The sequence below is a fragment of the Hyaena hyaena genome, unplaced genomic scaffold (assembly GCF_003009895.1).
Source record: "Hyaena hyaena isolate Hyena2069 unplaced genomic scaffold, ASM300989v1 scaffold_673, whole genome shotgun sequence".
Classification (NCBI taxonomy): Eukaryota; Metazoa; Chordata; class Mammalia; order Carnivora; family Hyaenidae; genus Hyaena; species Hyaena hyaena.
In genome coordinates, this window is record NW_024081308.1 from 900,956 (window position 1) to 922,216 (window position 21,261).

Sequence of the window (21,261 nt, forward strand, 5' to 3'; positions counted from 1 at the left end):
CGCGACGCCGCGTCAGGCCCGGCTGGGCGGGAGCCGAGGCGCTGGCGGCGACGGCGGCGGCGGCGCTCAACTGTTGCTTTCAAACGGCGCGGACTACCGGGTCTCGGGCTGCCCCCCGCCCTGCCTGACCACCTCCACCTGCCTCTCCCCACCCTCGGGGTCGCCATCCCGCGACCTCAGCGTCCCCCATCGCCCTGCCCTGCCGGGGCCCCCGCAGGAGCTACCGGCCCCCATCTTTTCCCCACTCGCGGGCCAGTTCCGCACTGCGGACCGGCAGGTAGCTGGACGGACCCTTCAGGACCCCACGCCGAGCGGCTCGACGGACCCCGCCCCCGCCGCTAGGGGCTCTGGGGACTCCGGCGCGCGGACGCGGCGCGCAGCTCGTTGTTTCGCCCTCGAATCGCCTGCGGTTCTTCCACGCCGACGCTCACTCAGTCCTCCCCATTCAGTACGACCATGTTTGTTCCCTGCGGAGATTCTGCCCCCGACCTCGCGGGCTTCACCTTCCTCATGGTGAGTCCCCGCTTTCTCGAGCTCCGCCTGCCCGGCTTGGGGTGCTTCCTGTCGGGAGGCGCTGGGGGGCCGCCACCGCGCCTAGAGGTGTGTCACCCGCTTTGGGACAGAAGATGGTTCTTGCTTAAAACCGGGAGGTTGTCGCTGGAGGCGGAGCTGCAGAAAGAATGTGTTGGCGCTGTCACCAAACGTTTCTGAGACTAGAGTTTGTAGTCTTGACTGTAAAACGTAATGTGTTTGATTATTACAGGTGACGTTGTACTTAGGGTGTGCGAGGAGTTTTCTTTGTATCCTAGAAAATCTCCCCCCCCCCCCCCAGGTAGTAGCAGAGCCACTCTTAAGCTGGCAGGGCTTAGTCATTAACCAGATAACTACAGAAAAGGAAACCTTGCCAGTACCTAACACACGGTTTTATTGCTCCTAAAATTGCTCATATTCAGTCACTGTTTCAATGAACAGTGTATTATGTAACGCTGTTAGAATAAGACGAGGTCCTTGTCCTCAAGGAGTGTGCAGTCTAGTTGGAAACACGTAAACCAATAAGGGCAATAAATGCTAGGATAACGCTTTGTAAAGGGTACAGAAGAACCCTAGGACTCGTTGGGAGTGGGAGGGACACAGGGACCTATTAAAAAAAGCTTCATATGTGGAATCTGAAAAAGAAAAAATAAAAATACTTTATAGATAAAGAGAACAGGTTGGTGAGAGGCAGGTGAGGATGAGAGCTGCTTGGATGAAATAAGTGAAGATAGTCAAAAAGTACTACCTTCCAGTTATAGGTAAGTCCTGGGGACATAATGTACAGCATCGTGACTATAATTAATAGTACTGTATTGTATATTTGAAATTTGCTAAGAGTAGATCTTAAAAGTTCTCATTACAAGAAAAATTTGTAACTGTGTGGTTGATGTTAAGTAAACTTATTGTGGTAATCATTTCATAATAGGTGTATATTTCAGATTATTATGTTTATACCGGAAACTGATACACTGTTATATATCAGTTATATCTTAACTTTTAAAATGATGATAATCACTTTGGGGCAATTCTCACCTTTATGATGCATGTAAGAAATATCAGCAAATGTTAAAATTCACGTGTGAGGATGTGACTGATGAAGGAAATTTTATATTATTTCACAGTATCTCCCTGAAAAATATTTATTAATCACAAAAGAGAAAGCATTCTTCAAGGAGATATCTGGCAGATTCGTAGGGAAAGTAATGTCTAAGAGATTATTGGCAGTAACCCTGATATTATTAGTAAAGTGGTAAAGAGTGGGAAGCCATATTGAGCTGGTTGAATAAATAGAAGAAGAGAGAGAAGTGTGTGTGTATATATACATACATATATGTGTGTTGTGTGTGTGTGTGCATATCTGTTCATTAATTCAGAGATGAAGTTCCTCCTTATGCTTTAGTGGACAGCTGTGGGGAATTTTGGTTATGGAGAGACACCAAAAAGTGAGGTGGTAGCTAGGGGAGTATGTAGAATCAAGGGAGGGTATTTTGGAAGGAAAGATTATAGCACGTGTATATACTGACGAGAAGAATCCAATAGTGAGGAAAGGGTAGATGATACGGGAGAGAAAGGGTCTAACCTAAGTAGCAAAATCCTTGGGAAGGGTAAGGGAATTACAGAAGATAACCAGATTAGTAGAGGAGAGCGATTAGAAGTGGGAGACCACTCTGAGCGACCCAGAAAAATAAGATGAAGGAGGGAACAAAAGCAATTGCTAGAAGAATCAAAGGAAGAGCTATATTAAAGAGATACTTTGGAAGTACAAATCAATGAAAATTAGACATATTAAAAGTAGCTGATAAGAGAAAAGGAAGAAGTTTCTTGGTTTAGGTAATTGAATAATTGTTTCTCTTCTGAAATACAAAATATGAGGACAGGTTTGGGCAACAGTTTAGTATTCTACGTGTTGAATGTGCATTGCCTATGAGAGAACCATGGGGAAATATCCATTAGTCTCGAGTTCAGATAAATGTTCTGGGTGATAGTAGAGATTTGGCAGTTGCTCTGTTTGAAGTCATGGAGGTAAATATTTGTGTGTGTGTGTGTTTTACACAAAAAGGTGACTCTAACCTTTATGCACTAACAAAGCAAAGGGAAAGATGACCCAAGAAGCCTTGATTCCTGCTTCTTGAAGTGTTTTTTTCCCTGGTCTTTGCATGGCTGTCTTCTTTAAGTCTTCCAAGTCTATTGTTAACTATTCAGCTAAAGTCTTTTCTTAATACCCTATTTAAAATTGCAACCAAACAGATACACGCTCTCACTTAATTTTTCTCCATAGCACTTACCTATGTGTACAGGCATACCTTGAAGATATTGTGGGTTTGGTTTCAGATCACAGCAATAAAGTAAATATCACAATAAAGCAAGTCAGGTGGATTATTTGGTTTCCCAGTAGATGTGAAAATTATATTTATACTGTCATGTATTAAGTTTGCATTATGTCTAAAAAGACATGTGCATACCTTGATTTTAAAATACTTTATTGCTAATGAATGCTTGCCATCATCTGAGCTTTCAGTGATTCATAATCACTGACCACAGGTCAGATGATAACAAATATAATAATAATGAAAAAGTTGAAATATTGAGAGAATTACCCAAATGTAACAGACACAAAATGAGCAAATGCTATTGGAAAAATGGTGCCAGTAGACCTGCTTGAGGCTGGGTTGCCACAAACCTTCAAGCGCAATAAAATAAAGTATGCCTGTATTTCACTTTTTTGTTTATTATATTAAACTACTCCCTTACTAGAATGAGAGTTCCACAAGGGCAGGAATTTTTATCAATTTGTCTTCCTGCATTCCTAGTGCTTAAAGCAATGATTCACACATAGTCAGTGTTCAATAAATATTAAACCAGTAGTCTCCAAAGTAGAAGCCCCTGCTGACACCTTGTTGAAGCTAATGCAAAGAGTCCATATCTAGCTATGATGCACCTGAGCATAACCATTTAAATGTAGTCCTGTGATTATTGTCTTCTGTCTACGCTTTTAAAAGTGCTGCTAATTTTGATGATTTAATGAACACTTTTTATTATTTCAGCCAGCAGTATCTGTTGGAAATGTTGGCCAGCTTGCAATAGATTTGATTATTTCTACACTGAATATGTGTAAGATTGGTTACTTCTATACCGATTGTCTTGTGCCAATGGTTGGAAACAATCCATATGCAACTGCAGAAGAAAATTCAACAGAACTCAGTATAAATGCTGAAGGTATATAAGACTTTGCATGTTTTATTCTGTTATAAGAAGGAGTTATTTTAAATCAGAAATAGACTCATTAGATATTGTTCTATAGCATACATTTACTTAGTGCCAGCTTTGTGCAGAATTTATGACCTGGTCACATTGTCCTATTCTTGTACATCCTGGTTTTAGTTCTTAGTCTTTACTAAATGGCAACTCCTGTCATGACTGTACTTACGTATTTTACTAAATTTGAGATGTCTTTTTTTTTTTTTTTTTTTTTTAACATAGGGGTTTTTTTGTCCTTCTTTTATCCTCAGTTTTAATTTCTGGTCTTTCTGGCAAGTATAAGCATCACTAATACTAGAGAAAGGGGTAAAGAGAATTCCACCAAGCTCAGTCTTGTATGTTTAATGTGTGCTACCTTACCTAGGCCTCATAGTCATCCTCTCATATTATAGAATCCATAATATATGTAATGTATTATATAATAATAATAATATAATGTCAATAAGGCTCAGAGAGATTGAGTTGCTAATACTACTAGTAGGTATAGGCTTTTTAGCATGCATTAAATCTCCATAATTCCTCATTGCACTATCAAATTTGTTTTAATTGGGGAGTACAGTTGACATTGTCATGACCACTGTGTTTATAATACAGAACTGCTCTGAGTGAGTAGGGGAAAGCTATTGATCATGAAGCACAGGAACATCCACTTGCTTCATCTGATAGCAGGCTGCTCTGTTGGCCTGTCGGTGTTTTATTTACCATAAGACTGAATTTCAGTTATTGCCTTAAAGGATAAAGTACTATAAATAGTAGAATTAGAATTTATATACTTCCACTAACGATAACAACTATCTTTATTATTTCCTATGAGCTGAGCACTATGTGCATTTATATGTATTTATTTAATCCTTAAAACTACTCTATAGGTAGTCTTATAGATTAGGAAACCATTGCACAGAGTAGAAGCTAAGGTCACATGATTAATAATTGGTGTACCTGAGCTTCTAATCAAAGCTCTGGACCCTGAGACCTGTTTCTTAAGCACCACACCACCTTGCTGATATACTTTTACATTAGTGGAAGACCTTCTGGCTTTTCTCTGACACAAACTTGCAGCAAGTCAATTGGATATGTCCCTTAATCTACTTTATTTATTTTTAAGATGAGGTATTTCAAAATAAATTGTAGACATCATGACATTCCACCTCTAAATATGTAAGTATTCCATCTTTTTAAAGAACATTTTCTTATATAGCTAAAATACCATCACATTTAACAAAATATCTTCCTATATCCTCTCCATATTTAGACTGTTCCAGTGTACCCCAAAATGTCCTTTAAAGTTAGTTTGTCTAAACCAAAACCCACTAGGGGTGCCTGGGTGGCTCAGTCCAGTTAAGCACAGAGCCTGGAGCCTGTCTCTCCCCGCACCCCACTCATACACTGTCTCTCTCTCTCAAAAAGAAACATTAAAAAAGAATAATAATAAAATAAACCAAGACCCACAATAAACTATTTGTAAAAAAAATAAAAAATAAAGACATAGTAAAAAAAAAAACAATAAACTATTTGTAAAAAAAAAAATAAAAAATAAATAAATAAATTAAGACATAGTAAAAAAAAAATAAACCAGGACCCACCATAGTACTTCTGATTGTTGTGCCTCCAAAATTTCTTTTACTGTAGAGCAGTCTGGTTTTTTTCTATCGCTACATGAAACTAATTTATTCAGGAAAAACTAGATCCATCATCCTATTGAATGCCTCATCTTCTGCATTTGTCTGATATCTCCTTGTAGTGTCATTTGTCTTGGTCCCCTAGTGTCTATATTTCCTGTAACTGTTTTCAGGTCTAAAGGGCTTGATTAGATACAGGCTAAATATTTTACTCCAGAATACGTGAAAGGTGATGTTGCTTTGGTATTATGTCACCTCAAGAGAAAAGTAATGGGAAGCAGAAGCAGGATCTTAACAAAAAAGATTTGCATGTTACACTGATACATGATAGAATATGAATGTTGCTATTATAGGAGGTGGTATATCTTACATTGTGCTCACTTCCTACAGATATATCCTCTTCAAACTAAGTCTGTTTAATTATACTAAATGTGCTCATCAGAGAAAGATTACAGGCCTGAGGCCCACCTTTTAGTCCCTTTCTGCCAAATTTGTGTTCTTCCCCTAATTCCTAAATTTTTACTCTTAACCTCTTTTGTGCTGAAAATACCTGGTGGTTACTAGGCTTGCTGATGCAGCATTGCCCCCAGGCACATCACACTACCCTGGCCCAAGGAGACAGTCCCCAAAAGAGCTATAACTGGAGACACGTGATCTACCAAAGGATTTGCTGGAGTATGAGTTATTTGTAAATTATTCTACAGTAACTAAAAGCTTACTCTTTAGCACAGTGGCCTAATCATGCCTCTAAGACACTCCATATTTTGTCCTTGGTTCATCTCCGAGCTTCTCATTCTCAGAGATGAGGTTGGCAGGAACATGTTAAGCATCAGTAAAGTAGGCCCCCTTGTAGAATGTGAGTGAATGTTATAGATTCTTTTCCTTGAAGAAGAATACACACATTGACTCAAAATTTTACATACTATCTTGCATGTTATCTTTCAAAAACTCCTAAGAACACAAATGTACCTATTCCAGGGATTTTATTACGTGGCTAACATTCTCTTGCATTTTATTCTTTCTTCTCTAAATCCCAATGAGTGCTGCTATTCTCTAGAGAGAAGAGAGAGAATTTTTTTTTTTTTTTTTTTTGAGAGAGAGAGAAAGCCAGCAGAGGCACCTGGGTGGCTCAGTCAGTTAAGCGTCCAGCTTTAGCTCAGGTCATGATCTAGCAATCCGTGAGTTTGAACCCCCCATCAGGCTCTGTGCTGACAGCTCAGAACCTGGAGCCTGCTTCAGATTCTGTGTCTCCTTTTCTCTTTTCCCCTCCCCTGCTCTTACTCTGTCTGTCTCTCTCTCAAAAATAAATAAACATCTAAAAAAAAGAGAGCATGTGTGAGGGATAGGGGCAGAGGGAGAGAGAGAATCCTAAGCAGGCTCCACACTCAGCACAGAGTCTGACATGGGGCTAGATCCCACAACCCTTCGATCATGACCTGAGCCAAAATCAAGAGTTGGGTACTCAACTCACTAAGCCACCCAAGTGCCCCTTTTTGGTTTTTTTTTGAACTAAAAACATTCTTTTTTTTTAAATGTTTTATTTATTTTTCGAGAGATTGTGCAAGCTGGGGAGGGGCAGAGAGAGAGAAGGATAGAGGATCGAAGAGGGCTCTGCACTAACAGGCTGACAGCAGAGAGCCCAATGTGGGCTTGAACTCAAATACTGCGAAATCACGACCTGAGCCAAAGTAAGACACTCAACTGACCGAGCAACCTCGGCACCCCTTAAATAAAAACATTCTTGAGAATGATTTCATTTGTCATAATGTCAGACGTTTCCAGGGAAATTCTTCCCTGGTTTTACAATCACAGAAGAAAAATAATTTTATATTTTCTTAACAGTTAACCTGTCAGAAATGAATAGAATAAAGCCCACAGGTGCATTTTAAGGTACTTCTAAAATGTTTTATTTTAACCGAATGATATAGTTCATATGTTCTATATTTAATCATTGAAAATATTAAGTATAAAAGTTTTTACAATTCAATTTTAGTTTTTATGTTAGTAATTTCACTTATGTAACTCCATCATTTTAACTCTCATATGATTTTATTTTATTTTATTTTTGTCTTTGTAGTATATTCATTGCCTTCAAAGAAGTTAGTGGCTCTTCAGTTAAGATCCATTTTTATTAAGGTTAGTATGTTTGTCTTTTCAAGTTGATTGAAGTGAAATATAATGAGAAAATACTAAATATTAAGAATTAATGTTTAAAACTTAGTTCTGCTCTTTATACCGTATGTACAGTTAAGAAAGTCTGATTCTATAGAGAACCAATCTTACAAAATTTCAGAGGTGTTATGATTATTTACTTATTGATTATATTGAAAGGAAATGGGACATACTGTTTGAATCTTATATATTCCCAGTTTAGGTAACACTGGTGAAAACATTTATGCAAACAAATATTTTGAGTTTAGTCCATTTATATTACATTTCAACCAGTGGCATCTACATATAAATTATGGATGTGTCAAAATAAATTCTGAATCTCACTTCTTTCCTCTTCCACTGCTACCACTCTTGTCCAAATCACTGCCTTCTTTCATACCCCTGGTTATATTCTTGGTCCACTCACTTCCATAAACACCTAATGGTCTGTTTGCAGATAGCACCACTAGCGATCCTTTAAACCTAAATCAAACACATCACTTCTCTCTTCATCCTCTGGTGTCTTCCCATTTCATCCCAGTGAACTCCCAGCCCTTCCCTCGCTTATCAGGCTCTACCTCTGTGCTGGTATGGTAGCCACTATCCACATGTAGCTATTTAAATTTTTATTCATAAACTAAACTAAAATTAAAAATTCAGTTCCTCCTTCACATTAACCGCATTTGAAGTTCTCCATAGCCATGTGTGGCAAGCAGCTGCCATAAAGAGCACTTCCATTATCATAGAGAGTTCTCTTGGACAGCTGCTCTACTTAATCGAACGTAGAGCCATTCCTATGTGCTCATTGCCAGTATCTCTCTTTCACTCGCCCTGCTTTAGCCACACTGGTCTCCCTGTATTGTTCAGACAGATTAAGCTCATTCCCATCTCAGAGTCTTTACATTATTTTCTCTGCCTGGAATACTTTTCTTCTAGATACATAAATGGTTTACTTCCTTCAGTCCTTGCTTAAATGTTACCTCATCAGAAAGGCCTCCCCTGACTACCCTTTCTATTGTCTTATCCTGGGGTGGTTTTCTTCACAGCTCATCACTACTTAGAATATCATTTATGTGTTTATTATCTATGTCTAATGTAAAGTAAGTATTCTGAGAGGAGTGACTGTGTCATTCACTCTCATATCCCTAGCTTCTAGAAAAGTATGTAGCATGGAGAGAAGCTCTTAGTAAATTGTGGTTGAGTGGATTAAGGTACCACCATCTCTTAAGGAGGTCAGAAAATTATCAGTGTTCATTGGCTCTCCTGCATACCCCATCTTAGCTATTATTATGTAAGTGAAATCGTTATGGCATGTATTTTATGTCTAGCTTCCTTTACTTAACATTCTGTTAGTGAAGTCCATCCATGTATTTCCAAGGAGAAGTAGTTCATTCATTCTCAACTCTATGTGGGATTCTGTTGTATAAATAAACCATAACTTATCCATTGTACTGTTAACGGAACATTAGATTTTTTCCAGTTTGAGACAACTCTGAATAGTGCTACGATTATTTTAATATTTATATTAGAATCACTCTTTACTTTGTTTAGTTAACAATATCATACCAAAGTTTTACATTGAGAGTTGCTAATATTTTCCCATTATGTCATGTGGCTTTTTCTGTTCTCTTCCTAATACCAGTGTAAGTTTAAGAACTAAGAAAGATAAACATCTCTACATGAAAATTTTGATGGGAATAGTGACTTCAAAATTGCTAACATTTATTGAGCATTGATTCTTTGCACCAATATGTCTATGATTACTTTATATATATTACTCTACATAAGCATCTCAACAGTCTGACAAAGCAGGTACTAACGTTATCCTCATTTGTAAAATTAGTGTTCAGAAAACGGAAACAGAAAAGTTAAGCAATTTCCCTGAGATATATGGTCTGTACCAGGTGGGGCCAGCGTTCTAGACCAAGCAGACTGACTTAATCATGCTATACCACCTTTCTGTTTTAAAAGCTAGCTATTTCTTATCTGCATTTTAAATTTTATTGAATAATTATTTAATAGCAGTCTGTGGAAAGAATTTCCATAAAGTAATTTTTCTCCAAAATTGTATAGCCCACTTTACAGATTAACCGTTAATATCTTGCCTTACCTGCTTGATTCTCTCTCTCTGCATGTGCATGCAATTTCCTGCCAAACAATCCAAAAGTAGGCTGGTGATGTCATGATATTTTACCTATAATTAGCTCAGCATGCATCTTTCAAGAATAAGGACATTCTGGGGGTGCCTGGATGGCTCAGTCAGTTAAGCGTCTGGCTTCAGCTCAGGTCATAATTTCACGGTTCATGGGTTTGAGCCCCACATCAGGCTCTGTGCTGACAGCTAGCTCAGAGCCTGGAGCCTACTTCAGATTCTGTGTCTCCGTCTCTTTCTGACCCTTCCCTGCTCACGCTGTCTCTCTCTCTCTCTCAGGAAAAAAAAAAAAAAGTTTAAAAAAGAAAAGAATAAGCACATTCTCCTTCACAACCACAGCAGCATTACCACACCTAAGAAAATCAGCACTTAGTGAATTGTTCAGTAGTATCATAAGACATACTCAAATTTCCCCAGTTGTCCCCAGAGTATTCTTCAGTTTTGGATCCAATCAAGGTTCACATGTTACCTTTGGCTGTAACATGTTTTTAGTTGGTAGCCTTTGATGTAGAAGTGGCCTCCTCTTTCTGTTCTTTACAGTATTCACTCTTTGAGGATCCATGCCAGATGTTTGGCACCATAGAATCACCTAATCCTTTCCTGATCAGATTCATGTCAGAAATTTCTAGCAAGAAGATCTCATAGATGACCATGTGATAGTTTGTTTTTTTCTTAATAGTTTATTGTCAAGTTGGGTCCATGTGATAGTTTTTAACTAACAATAGATTACTTAAGAGAATTGGGAAATTTTCCTTTGTCAATCAGCTTAGAATTTTTTGAAATCTAAATTTCTCATGATTTATTTCTTAATTGTAAAGATACAATAAATAATTCATTGCTCTTCATTTCTCATCTTCAGTTTAAGGACAGTAAATGGATGTAAAAATAATTATAATTTTAATACATAAATTATCACATAAACTGATAAAATATTTTATATAATACCCTTATATGCTAAGATCTAACTTTTAGACTTTGTTTTTATTCTTTCAATGGCATACAAAGTATAAATCAAAGCCATTCTGTGAAAAACTGCTTTCCTGGGTGAAAAGTAGTAACTGTGCCAAAGTTATTGTTCTTTCAAGCAGTCATTCATATCACCGTAATGATCTACAGCTTCGCAGGTATGTTTATGCCTTTGAAAAATTTTGTTTTGACTTATGCAATATTATAATGGTGTCTCTATTAAAAAGCTAAAATAAGTTTTAAAAGCCGTGTATATCTTTACCTTCCCTCTCTGGAATTTAGAAAGACGATAAAGTCAAGAGATAGGGAGTATGATTAGGTAGTCTTATGGTTGAGGCAGAAGTAAGGCTTTGGTGTAAAGATAGAGAGAGTTCTGGAACTGTGCTCCAGTTCTTTGGTATTGTCTGTGGTGACATTACAGAGCTCCACTGATAAGGAGAAAAGAGGACAGATTCATTGGATGATAATTTTTGGAAAATTGAATTCATATTTCTATTTATTCAGCTATTGCAGAAATCCAGTTGCCTCTAAGTATAAACCAGACATGTCACACTGAATTCCTACACATAAGACAGAGTATCCAAGAGATGGAAATATAAACTATTTCATTATCATTTCCTCACCTATAAAATCATGATGAAAAAGCATTAGCCAAGACTAACCTTTCAAAACTTGAACTAATTTCTAGGAATCTCAACAATAGACATACATTTCTAGGAATCTCAACAAAAGTCCTCTTGGCCAGAAGGGAGTATAGCTGTGGGAAAGTTGTCCTGTGTCCTTATACTCTCTCCTAAGTGTGTAAATAGCAACCCAGAGCAATATTTTTACATGCTTTTCTCTGTAGACTGCTGAAATTTGTGCTTTACTTCTGCAACAGAATGCATGTGGAACAAATAGTATTTGCTTAAAGAACTGATACTTGCCTTTAATGTTCATATTGACTATGAGTTTTTAAAAACTTAATTATATGATTGCTTCTAGTACTCCCTTCAGATACCTACTTACACCCTTCTTGCAAAAAACTGTTCAAAATAAAATAAAGAGCCTTAACTGGGAGGAAATGGAAAAAAGCCCATGCATTCCTGAAATAGATGATTCTGAGTTTTGTATCCGTATTCCTGGAGGAGGTATCACAAAAACACTCTATGATGAAGGGTAAGTTTGTTTGTTCATTTGGTCCCCAGCTTATTTAAAAATGAGAGTAGGAAGTGCTGGCTCAGTGGGTAGAACGTATGACTCTTTGATCTCTGGGGTCATGAGTTTAAGGCTCATATTGGGTGTGAAGCCTACTTAAAAAAATGAAAGTAAGATAAGTGGAAGAGTGTGTTGGATTACTTATTGGAACTTTGAAAATGTGTTTATGTACTTAGATATTATAAATTTTATATATTATATATAAAATAGGTACTGTATTACAATCAGGGAAAAGATTGAAATTTCGTTTTTGGAGAATTCTTTTCTAAAAAGCCGCATTTAATGCTTTATAATGTTTGGCATATTAAGGATCCTGATACTCTATGCAACCTCTACAAAAGTGTAGTAAAGTATACATAATGTTAAATGTAACCATTTTTAAGTGTACAATTAAGTGGCATTAATGCATTTACAGTGTTGTATATCCATCACCATCTATCCGCTTTCAGAACTGTCATCATTCTAAGACAATCTGTATTCATTAAATAATAACTCCTTTTTATTTCTGCAAAATCCATACTAATATCCTCACTTTCATTTCTGATCTTAGTAATTTGAGTCTTCTTTTATTCTTAGTCAATTTTGTTGATCTTTTCAAATAACTAGCTTTTGGTTTTATTGATTTTCTGTATTGTTTTTTTCTTTTCTATTTATCTCCACTCTAAGCTTCATTATTCCCTTTCTTCTGCTAATTCTAGGTTTAGTTTACCTTTCTTTTTGTAGTTCCTAAGATGTAAACTTAGGTCATCAATCTCAGAAGTTTCTTCTTTTTAACTATATGCATTTACAGCTGAAACTTTCCCTCATACTCTACTTTAGCTGCAACTCTTATGTTCAGCATGTTGTTTTCATTTTCATTCTCCTCTAAGTATTTTTCTAACTTCCTGTGTGATTTCTTTCACCCATCAGTTGTTTGAGACTGTGTTGTTTAATTTCCATATATTTGTGAATTTTCTGGTTTCCCTTCTGTTGTTCATTCCTAGTGTCATTCTACTGCAATTGAAAAAGACACTTTGTATGATTTTAATCTTTTTCATTTATCAAGTCTTATTTTGTGCCCTCCCAAAAGTCTGTCCTGGAGAATGTTCCATGGGCACCCAAGAAAAATGTATTTTCTGCTTTTGTTAAGTGGGATGTTCTGTATATGTCTGTTGTGTCTAATGGGTGTATAGTGTTGTGTAAGTCTTCTATTTCATTATGAATCAGTGTGTTACATCCATGACTGACTGTGGGGTGTTGAAGTCTTCAACTATTATTGTAGCACTGTGTCTAATTCTCCCTTCAACTCTGTCAGTGTTTGCTTATATATTTTGGGGCTCTTGTTTTGTGAATATATCTTTGTATTTATCACATTTTCTTGATGAATTGGCCCTTTTATTCAGTAAATAATGGCTTTCATCTCTTGTAACAGTTTTTGATATTTTGTCTGATATTTATACTGCCACCCTGCTGTCTTTTGGATACTATTTATATGGAATATCATTTTCCATATTTTCATTTTCAAACTGTGGGTGTCCTTATATTCAAAGTGAGTCTCTTATAGATGCTACATAGTTTGATCATTTTTTATATCCATTCTGTCAGTATATATATGTATGTCCTTTGATTAGAGAGTTTAATCCATTTGCATTAAAACTAATTACTGATGAAGGACTTGTTATTTTGCTGTTTGTTTTCTCTATGTCTTACACCTTTTTCTTCATTTCCTGCTTACTGCCGCCTTTTGTGCTTAGTTAATTTTTTATAGTGTCATCTTTTGATTCTCTTCACATTTTCTTTTGTGTATATTCTGTAGATACTTGTTTGGGGTTTCCATGGTGATTGCATGTAACATTCTGAAGTTATAACAGTCTAATTTGAGTTGATACTAACTTCAGTTGCCTATGAAAACTACTCCTGTGCACACTGTCTCCCCCCAACCTATTATGATATTGTCATAAATTACGTCTTTATATATTATGTGCCCAATAACAGAATTATAGTTATTTGTGCGCATTTTTCTTTAAATTCTCTGCAGTCACTCTTGATTAGTCTTTGAGAATCATTAACATGTAGAAGGCAAGTGAAAGTAAAGGTGGAAACTGGAAAGAGATCTTTTTTCTTTTAGCCTCTTTTTGTAAACTGATTTATATGACTTTATGATGGCCTGTCTGCTATCAGATTTGTAGACACTTATACTACACCCATTTTTGCCTGCCTTATCCCTTAGCTTCCTGTGTCATAGGACCCGAGGCTAAGTTTGGGGCTAACCAGTAGGCCTTGCTGTATGCTTCAACTCCCTTTGACTCTTCTCCTTGTTGGGAGTTGATGTGCCTGGTGGATTCATGGAATACAGAGCCAACGGCATTTAGAAGGTGGCTTCTATTGCTAGTCTACTCTCTGCTCTCCCCTGAGGAGAGATGAATAAGGAGTATCCTTTTGTTCTGTCCGTGGTGTCTTTAGAGAATTGGGGAGAGCTGACCCTAGAAAAAATGTATGTCCCATCACCATTGCTCAAAGCTAACCAATAAATCTGCCTCATTACTTAACATAATACATTTCAAGAGTATAATCCTAGGCTTGCAAAGTAGAATGACTAGTTTGCTTGCTCTGAAATCTACATTGTGACTTCTATATGACCTGAAAAAGTCCTAATAGTAACATAAATAGTAGTCATGGTAATAGCAGCAAATTATGTACCTGGTACTTTCTGTGTACCTTACATGTATTAAATTATTTAATTCTCCTACTAACCTTATAGGTATGTACTATTAACCACATGTTATAAAATAAAAATAATTGAAGAGCAGCAAAGTTAAATAACTGCGAAAAGCCATGTAAGTAACATGTGGCAGAACCAAGATGCAAACAAAGGCATCTGGCCCCAAATCCTCCACTTTAAACCACTTCGCTCTAGAAGTAGCCCTCATGGTCCAGGATCACAGTGAGCTTTATTCTTTATCTAAAAGTTGAACCTATTCCTTGTTATTTGTAATTATGTATGCCCCTGCTTTTTCTGAAATACCTAAGAAAGGATACAGGCATTTCAGCTTGTTTTCGTAATACATCTTGTTTGTCCATCTCTGGCCATAGTTGGGTCCATTTCAGCTTTCTCTTTTTCCTTTAAAACCTGCTCTGTTCTTATTAAAGCCACCATTTCTTTTCATTTTTCTTTTTCTTCCAGTCTGTCACCCATTTGTGTTTTTACTTTTCCTGTCTAGCTTATTCTTCATAAGAAGAATTTTAATTTGTGTTTTTACTTCTTTTCCTGTCTAGCTTATCACTTCATAATATAAAATATCAATATTTAGGGGCGCCTGGGTGGCTTAGTCGGTTGGGCGTCTGACTTTCGCTTAGGTCATGATCTCGCGGTTCGTGGGTTCGAGCCCCGCGTCAGGCTCTGTGCTGACTGCCAGCTCGGAGCCTGGAGCCTGTTTCAGTCTGTGACTCCCTCTCTCTCTGACCCTCCCCTNGAGCCTGGAGCCTGTTTCAGTCTGTGACTCCCTCTCTCTCTGACCCTCCCCTGCTCACGCTGTCTCTCTCTCTCTATCTCTCTCTCTCTCTCTCTCTCTCTCTCCCTCTCCCTCTCCCCTAGAAATAAAAAAAAAAAAACATTAAAAAAATCAATATTTAATAATATAAAATATCACTTCAACTGTTCTTTTACCACAGCCTGGAACCCTGGCTACCTAATCATCTCTGGCCAGCCCTGCAAACCACCAGCTTTCAGTCCTTCTCTTGCTTCATTCAGACCACATCATTTGCAGCCTAGACTGCTATTAGTCTGATTGGGCTGCCATAGCAAAATATCATTGGCAGGGTGACTTAAACCACAAAATTAATTTGCTCACAGTTCTGGAGACTAGAATTCTGAGATCAGGGAGCCAGCATGGTTGGGTTTTGGTGAAGGCCCTCTTCCTAGCCTGCACATGGCTGCCTTCTGGCCATATCCTCACATGGTAGAGACCTCTGACTCCTTCTTTCCTTACCGGGCCACAGTCCTGTCAGATTAGGGCTTCACCCTTATGACTTGGTTTAATCTCAAATACCTGTACAGATCCTGTCTCCAGATGTAGTTGCATTGGGGATTAGTGCTTCAGCATATGAGTTTTGGAGGTATGTGAGTTTAGTCTATAGCTGCTGCCATCAAGATCTCTTGATTGATTCCCCTGCCTCCTTCATTCTGAGTCCCTCTGATCCATCTTCAGTGTTGCTACAATCAGCCTTCTAAAATTCAGAATTGGGGCACCTGGGTGGCTCAGTCAGTTAAGTATCTGACTTTGGCTCAGGTCATGATCACAGGGTTTGTGAGTTCAAGCCCCGTGTCAGGCTCTGCTGTGAGCTCAGAACCTGGAGCCTACATCAAATTCGGTGTCTCCCTCTCTCTCTGACCCTCCCGGGCTCACACTCTGTCTCTCTCTCCCTCTCTCTCTTTCTCAAAAATAAACATTAAAAAAAATTACAAAATAAGATAAAAATCAGAACTAATCACAACATTCCCTAAGTCAAATCCATCAGCAGTTTTACTTTCTTTGTCCAGAATCTAGTTCATATTTCTTAATGTGTCATGTAAAGCCCTGCAGGGTCTCCTTGCCTGGCTTGTTCCTTAGTGCCTTGGAGTCCAGCTAAACTACTAGCAGTCACAGTTGCCTAAAAGCTGTCTCATTCTTCCTCACCTTGTCCCCATGTACTTTTTCCTGTTGTCTCCCTTGCCAAAACCAACCCAGTTTCCAAGAGTCACCTCATACAGCACTCCTCTGTATCCTTACTTGCTTCCCCTTTCTGCACAAGGAACTTACTACTCTCTGTTTTCCCACTGCTCTCTGCTCCTTCACCCTAACTGCTTAGTTCTTTACAAATCAGCCTCCTACTTTTGCTTCAGTCAGTGTTAGAGTAATGATCTTAGACTTGCCATCTTGCCATAAACAACTGGAAATTGGACAAAATTAATGAAACAGCTGTTTTTCAGGCTTGAACACCAAGCAGCACATAGTTGTGATCCCTGAGAGTAGGCAAATAAAGTTCTACAATTGCCCCCAGCTTTCTGCTTGGAGATACTTTCTGGACTACAGGACTACAACACAGGAAGGGGGAGGGAACCTGAGCAGAGCAGTCTCTTTGAGTTGAGGAGACAGATATCAGCATTGGGGACTGCGAGGACACCCGGAAAGTACAAGCCAGAGAACCAGAGGAGGGCTATTCAAGAAGAGACGTATGGGTCTCCCTGAGTCTTTGAAGTCTAAGCTACACATATGTAGGGTAAAACTCTTGAGACCAAAAAATAACTTCTGGGTTGTAAACTTGCCCACACAGTTAGCAACAATAGCAAAATATTATAAAAGGTAGACAGACTCATCATAGAATATTTGGAAAATATATAATAGTTCAAAGAAACAATATTTATAATACTCAATTCTGGGGCGCCTGGGTGGCTCAGTAGGTTAAGTGTCTGACTCTTGATTTCAGGCTCAGGTCATGATCTCACAGTCATGATGAGACTGAGCCCTGCGTGTACACATGCTCTATCTCCCCCTCTCTCTCCCTGTCTTTGTCTCTTTATCTATCTACATAATCTGTCAGAAGTAACTACTACTAATTTTTCATTTGTTCTCTTCCCAACTCCTTTAAAAATATATTTGAATTGAATATACAAGATATATACAATTGAATTTGAATCTACAAGATATACCAACTCTACCTTTGTAACTTGAGAGTTCATTCTGTTTAAAAATGTTTCTCACAAAATCAATTTTCTTTTAATTTTTGAATGCGTATCTTTATTCTCTTATAATCAAACCCTTGTTTACTGTTCAGTGCAAGTATACATTCACTTCAATAAAGAGCTTAAAATTGAAAAAAAAAAGCTCATACAGCTTATACAATTTTGAATTCTTTTTTCTACTTCAATGCACATCATGAATATTTGCTAAAAGTTTTGTAACATATTTTGCTTTCCCATTACGAGAACAAATATATATTCTGATCTCTAGAAAAAATATTAGTTACTCTGATAATAAGGAGTGGCAGTGGTGTGGCTGACCTGAAATCCCTTATTTGTAATTGGAGTAGAAGTGCATTTATAATTTAATAATGGATGTATCTCATGTGCTAGGTTTTTAATGTCACAAAATAATAAAATTACTCATTCTCCACTTTCCATTTTTAGAGAGGACCAGAGGATGATATTAAAACTATTATGGTACTCTTTGTGTTACAGACTAGTAGTGGAGGCACTGTAAATTCAAGACCATAGTTCTGCATTTTTTAAGGTAGAGCTTTGAAAGTGAAGGCACAGTCAGGGAGGCTGGCTAGCCTCCTCTAGGCAGGAGCTGTTTCTAAGAAATGTTTAGGAACTAGAATCTTCTGTCATCACAGCTCACAGTACTTCCATACGAAGCTTGAGAGCCCTTAAGGTATTTGAGAACTACATACTGAGATGATGTAATTTGCTAACAACTTCCAATTTCTAATATTTAGAGACTATGATGTTGTGTTAGGCTCTCCTAGCATATCTGAGACTTCTGAACCTCCCTATCAGAGTCTTCTCCACATCTGCAATCCCCTGCTTAGGAACCCAACTCACCTTTATTTTCTGTAGCTCTCTATCAGTCATGTGCTCTCAAGTTTTAGCATTACATTTTTCTCATAGTTCTTGATTTTAGTGTATTAGAAATGATTTTTGCTTTTCTTGGCAAACAGGAAGCTTTTTGCATGGACTTATCTCCATCTCATCACTAGCTTGAGGCATTTATAGCAAACAGGAAACTGTTTTGGGGTCAGAAAGACCCAGGTTCAAGTCCCACCTCTGCCACTTCCTAGATAATAGAACTTTGAATATGTTAACTCTGTTTCAAGCCCTTTAAACCTTAATTACTTCATCATAATGGCTAACATACGTAGTATTGACTATGGCCTGGACACTGTTTTAACCACTTTCCTCTATTGCCTCCTTTACACGTCACAGAAACTTGTGAGGTAAGTTCTGTTGTGTTCCCTCTTTTACAAATGAGACACACTGAAGCTCCGATTAAGTAACTTGCTCAACATGTCTGGTAAGTGGCAGAGCTGGAATTTGAACCCAGGCATTCTGTCCATGTTCCCATTATTCCAAACTGATTCATTTATAAAATGGAAATAATTATAACTTCCTCAAGGATTGCTGTAGGGATTGAATTATAAAATATGCAGACAGTCCTTAGCACATGATAAATCACTCAGTAGATAGAATCTATAAGACATAGTAGTAACTTTTTTCCCTTTATCCTATTCCACACATTTCTTTCACTGCTTTAGATTATCAATAACAAGGGTATTATTTTCTTTCAGTCTCTTTGCTATGGTGCTTCTGAAAATCACTGTCTTCTACAGCAGATCTGGAGAGTAGATCAGAACATTTTTCAGTGGGGAGGGTTTCTCATGCAGCCCTATGTGAGACACAAATTTGCATATGCCCATAATGGGCATTACATGGCTCCTATTCCTATCCCCACAAATGCCATACATCTGGGGCAAAGGGAGATCAATAAGTGATCTTATTCTGTGGCATCTTCTCCTTGCCTAAAACCTGGCAGATTGTCTTAGCTATAAAAACAGACACACTGGAATCCAGGTCTTGTATCAATAGAATACTTAAATTTTCTCTGTATTTGTTATAGCTGTTCTAAAGAAATTCCAATGGTGGTTCTGCTGAAATTTGTGTCAGAAGGAGACAATATCCCAGATGCTCTAGGTCTTGTTGAATATCTTAATGAATGGCTTCAGATAATCAAACCGTGTGTAAGTTTTGCTACATTTAAGCCTTTGTTTTCTCTGGTTATGTATTTATAAACTTGTTTTTTGTGTTCTATATAAGTAGGCCAAATAAGTGAAAATTTGTTAAATACAGATATATTTTTATATAAAATATAGTTTAGCTGAACTTTTGAAAAGATAAGAGAGCATTTAACCAACCAGTTGTCTACAGTTGTTTCATTAAAGCTGATTTTTCAAAAAAGGAAAACTTTTATGTACTTCATAGTATTAATTGTTCATGTTGCATTAATTATGCCAGACATATTTTACAATAAACAAATTTCTTTGGAATTCAGGATTTTATTTTAAGGAAAACAAAAGGTATTTATGTAAGGAATACTGTAACTATTGAACATGCATTATAATTAAAATGCTTTTCTCTGTTATAAAATTAGAGCATTACACCCAGAGAAACCAGTTAGCCTTTAGGCATAATGGAAGTACCATAAGGCTGCTTTGTATGATAGGTACTGTTTTTTAATTCATGAACAAATTGATACAAATCACACAGCACTGATTTTTTATTATCATTATTTTACCTCTGTTCCTTTCAAATTTGATTTTACTTGGTGGACTTCACCCATAGCCTTTCTGGCATATCTTTATGATTTGGAACTTAAGTAAATTTATGTTCAGTTTACAGAGACATGGAAATTTATTGCTTTGTTTTTACTTGCAGTAAAACTCAGCTAAAAGTGTCAGAGCCAAAAAGAGAAAAAACAGATAAAAAACTTAAATGTTAAAAGGGGATTTGGTGGTAAAGTTGAAGGATTAAAGTATTTTTTTCTTCCATTACAGTGTGATGACCCCACAGCACCTGCCTTGCAGTGGAAAATGCCAAGTTCATGGAGATTGCTCTTTGGCAGTGGTCTTCCTCCTGCACTTTTTTGATCTGTTTTCAGTTTGATACCTTATGTCCCAAGGCGCTTATTACCAACACAACTGTTAAGCAAATATTATCTGAGAATGTATTAGAAAGTAAATCTTTACTTTTCACAGAAAATCTCAAAGAAAATGGATTAACAAAAAGTTGTTTTGCCATGCGTTTCACTATTTACAATAAATGTAAATTTTGTACAATAAAATATTTCCTAAGTAATTTTGTTTGAAATGTGGTCTTTTTGCTTTAAGCTTATTTATTTTGAGAGAGAGAAAGCAAGCAAGCACGAGCAGGGGAGGGGCAGAGAAAGAGGGAGAGAGAGAATTCCAAGCAGGCTCCCCTACCAGCACAGAACCCAATGTGGGCTCAAACTCAATAACCCATGAGATCATGACCTAAGCCAAAATCCAGAGTTGGATGCTTAACCAACTGAGCCACCCAGGGGCCCCTCCTTTGTTTTTGTTTTTGTTTGTTTATTTTTTAGCTCAGACTTCTGTATTGGTTTCTTATTTCTGCTATAATAAATTACCACAAACTTAGTGGCTTAAAACAACACAATTTATTATCTGGTAATTCTAAAAGTCAGGGGTCCAAAAATAATCCTCACTGGACTAAACTCAAATCTCCAGAAACCAATACCAAGGAAATGGGAATCTATTAATTACATGACAAAGAATTGAAATTAATTGTCCTAAGGAAGCACACTGATCTACAAGAGAGCATAGGCAACTAAA

The 21,261-nt window shown here is 37.4% G+C and overlaps 1 protein-coding gene across 1 annotated transcript; it reads left to right on the forward strand.

Annotated features, from left to right (window-relative positions):
- Positions 1-356: 356 nt before the first annotated feature.
- Positions 357-20,746, forward strand: PSMG2 (proteasome assembly chaperone 2). Its single transcript, XM_039217242.1, has 7 exons — positions 357-513; positions 3,579-3,750; positions 7,489-7,547; positions 10,720-10,838; positions 11,665-11,838; positions 19,512-19,632; positions 20,446-20,746. The coding sequence occupies exons 1-7, from the start codon at positions 457-459 to the stop codon at positions 20,536-20,538; spliced, it is 795 nt and encodes a 264-aa protein (XP_039073173.1). The 5' UTR covers positions 357-456; the 3' UTR covers positions 20,539-20,746.
- Positions 20,747-21,261: the final 515 nt, after the last annotated feature.

What these genes read in the sequence shown, in the direction of transcription:
- PSMG2 (XM_039217242.1), top strand. Translation starts at nt 457, where the DNA reads ATGTTTGTTCCCTGCGGAGATTCTGCCCCCGACCTCGCGGGCTTCACC. An exon ending in CGGGCTTCACCTTCCTCATG is followed by an intron (nt 514 to 3,578) that starts GTGAGTCCCCGC and finishes TTATTATTTCAG; the next exon opens with CCAGCAGTATCTGTTGGAAA. An exon ending in ACTCAGTATAAATGCTGAAG is followed by an intron (nt 3,751 to 7,488) that starts GTATATAAGACT and finishes TTGTCTTTGTAG; the next exon opens with TATATTCATTGCCTTCAAAG.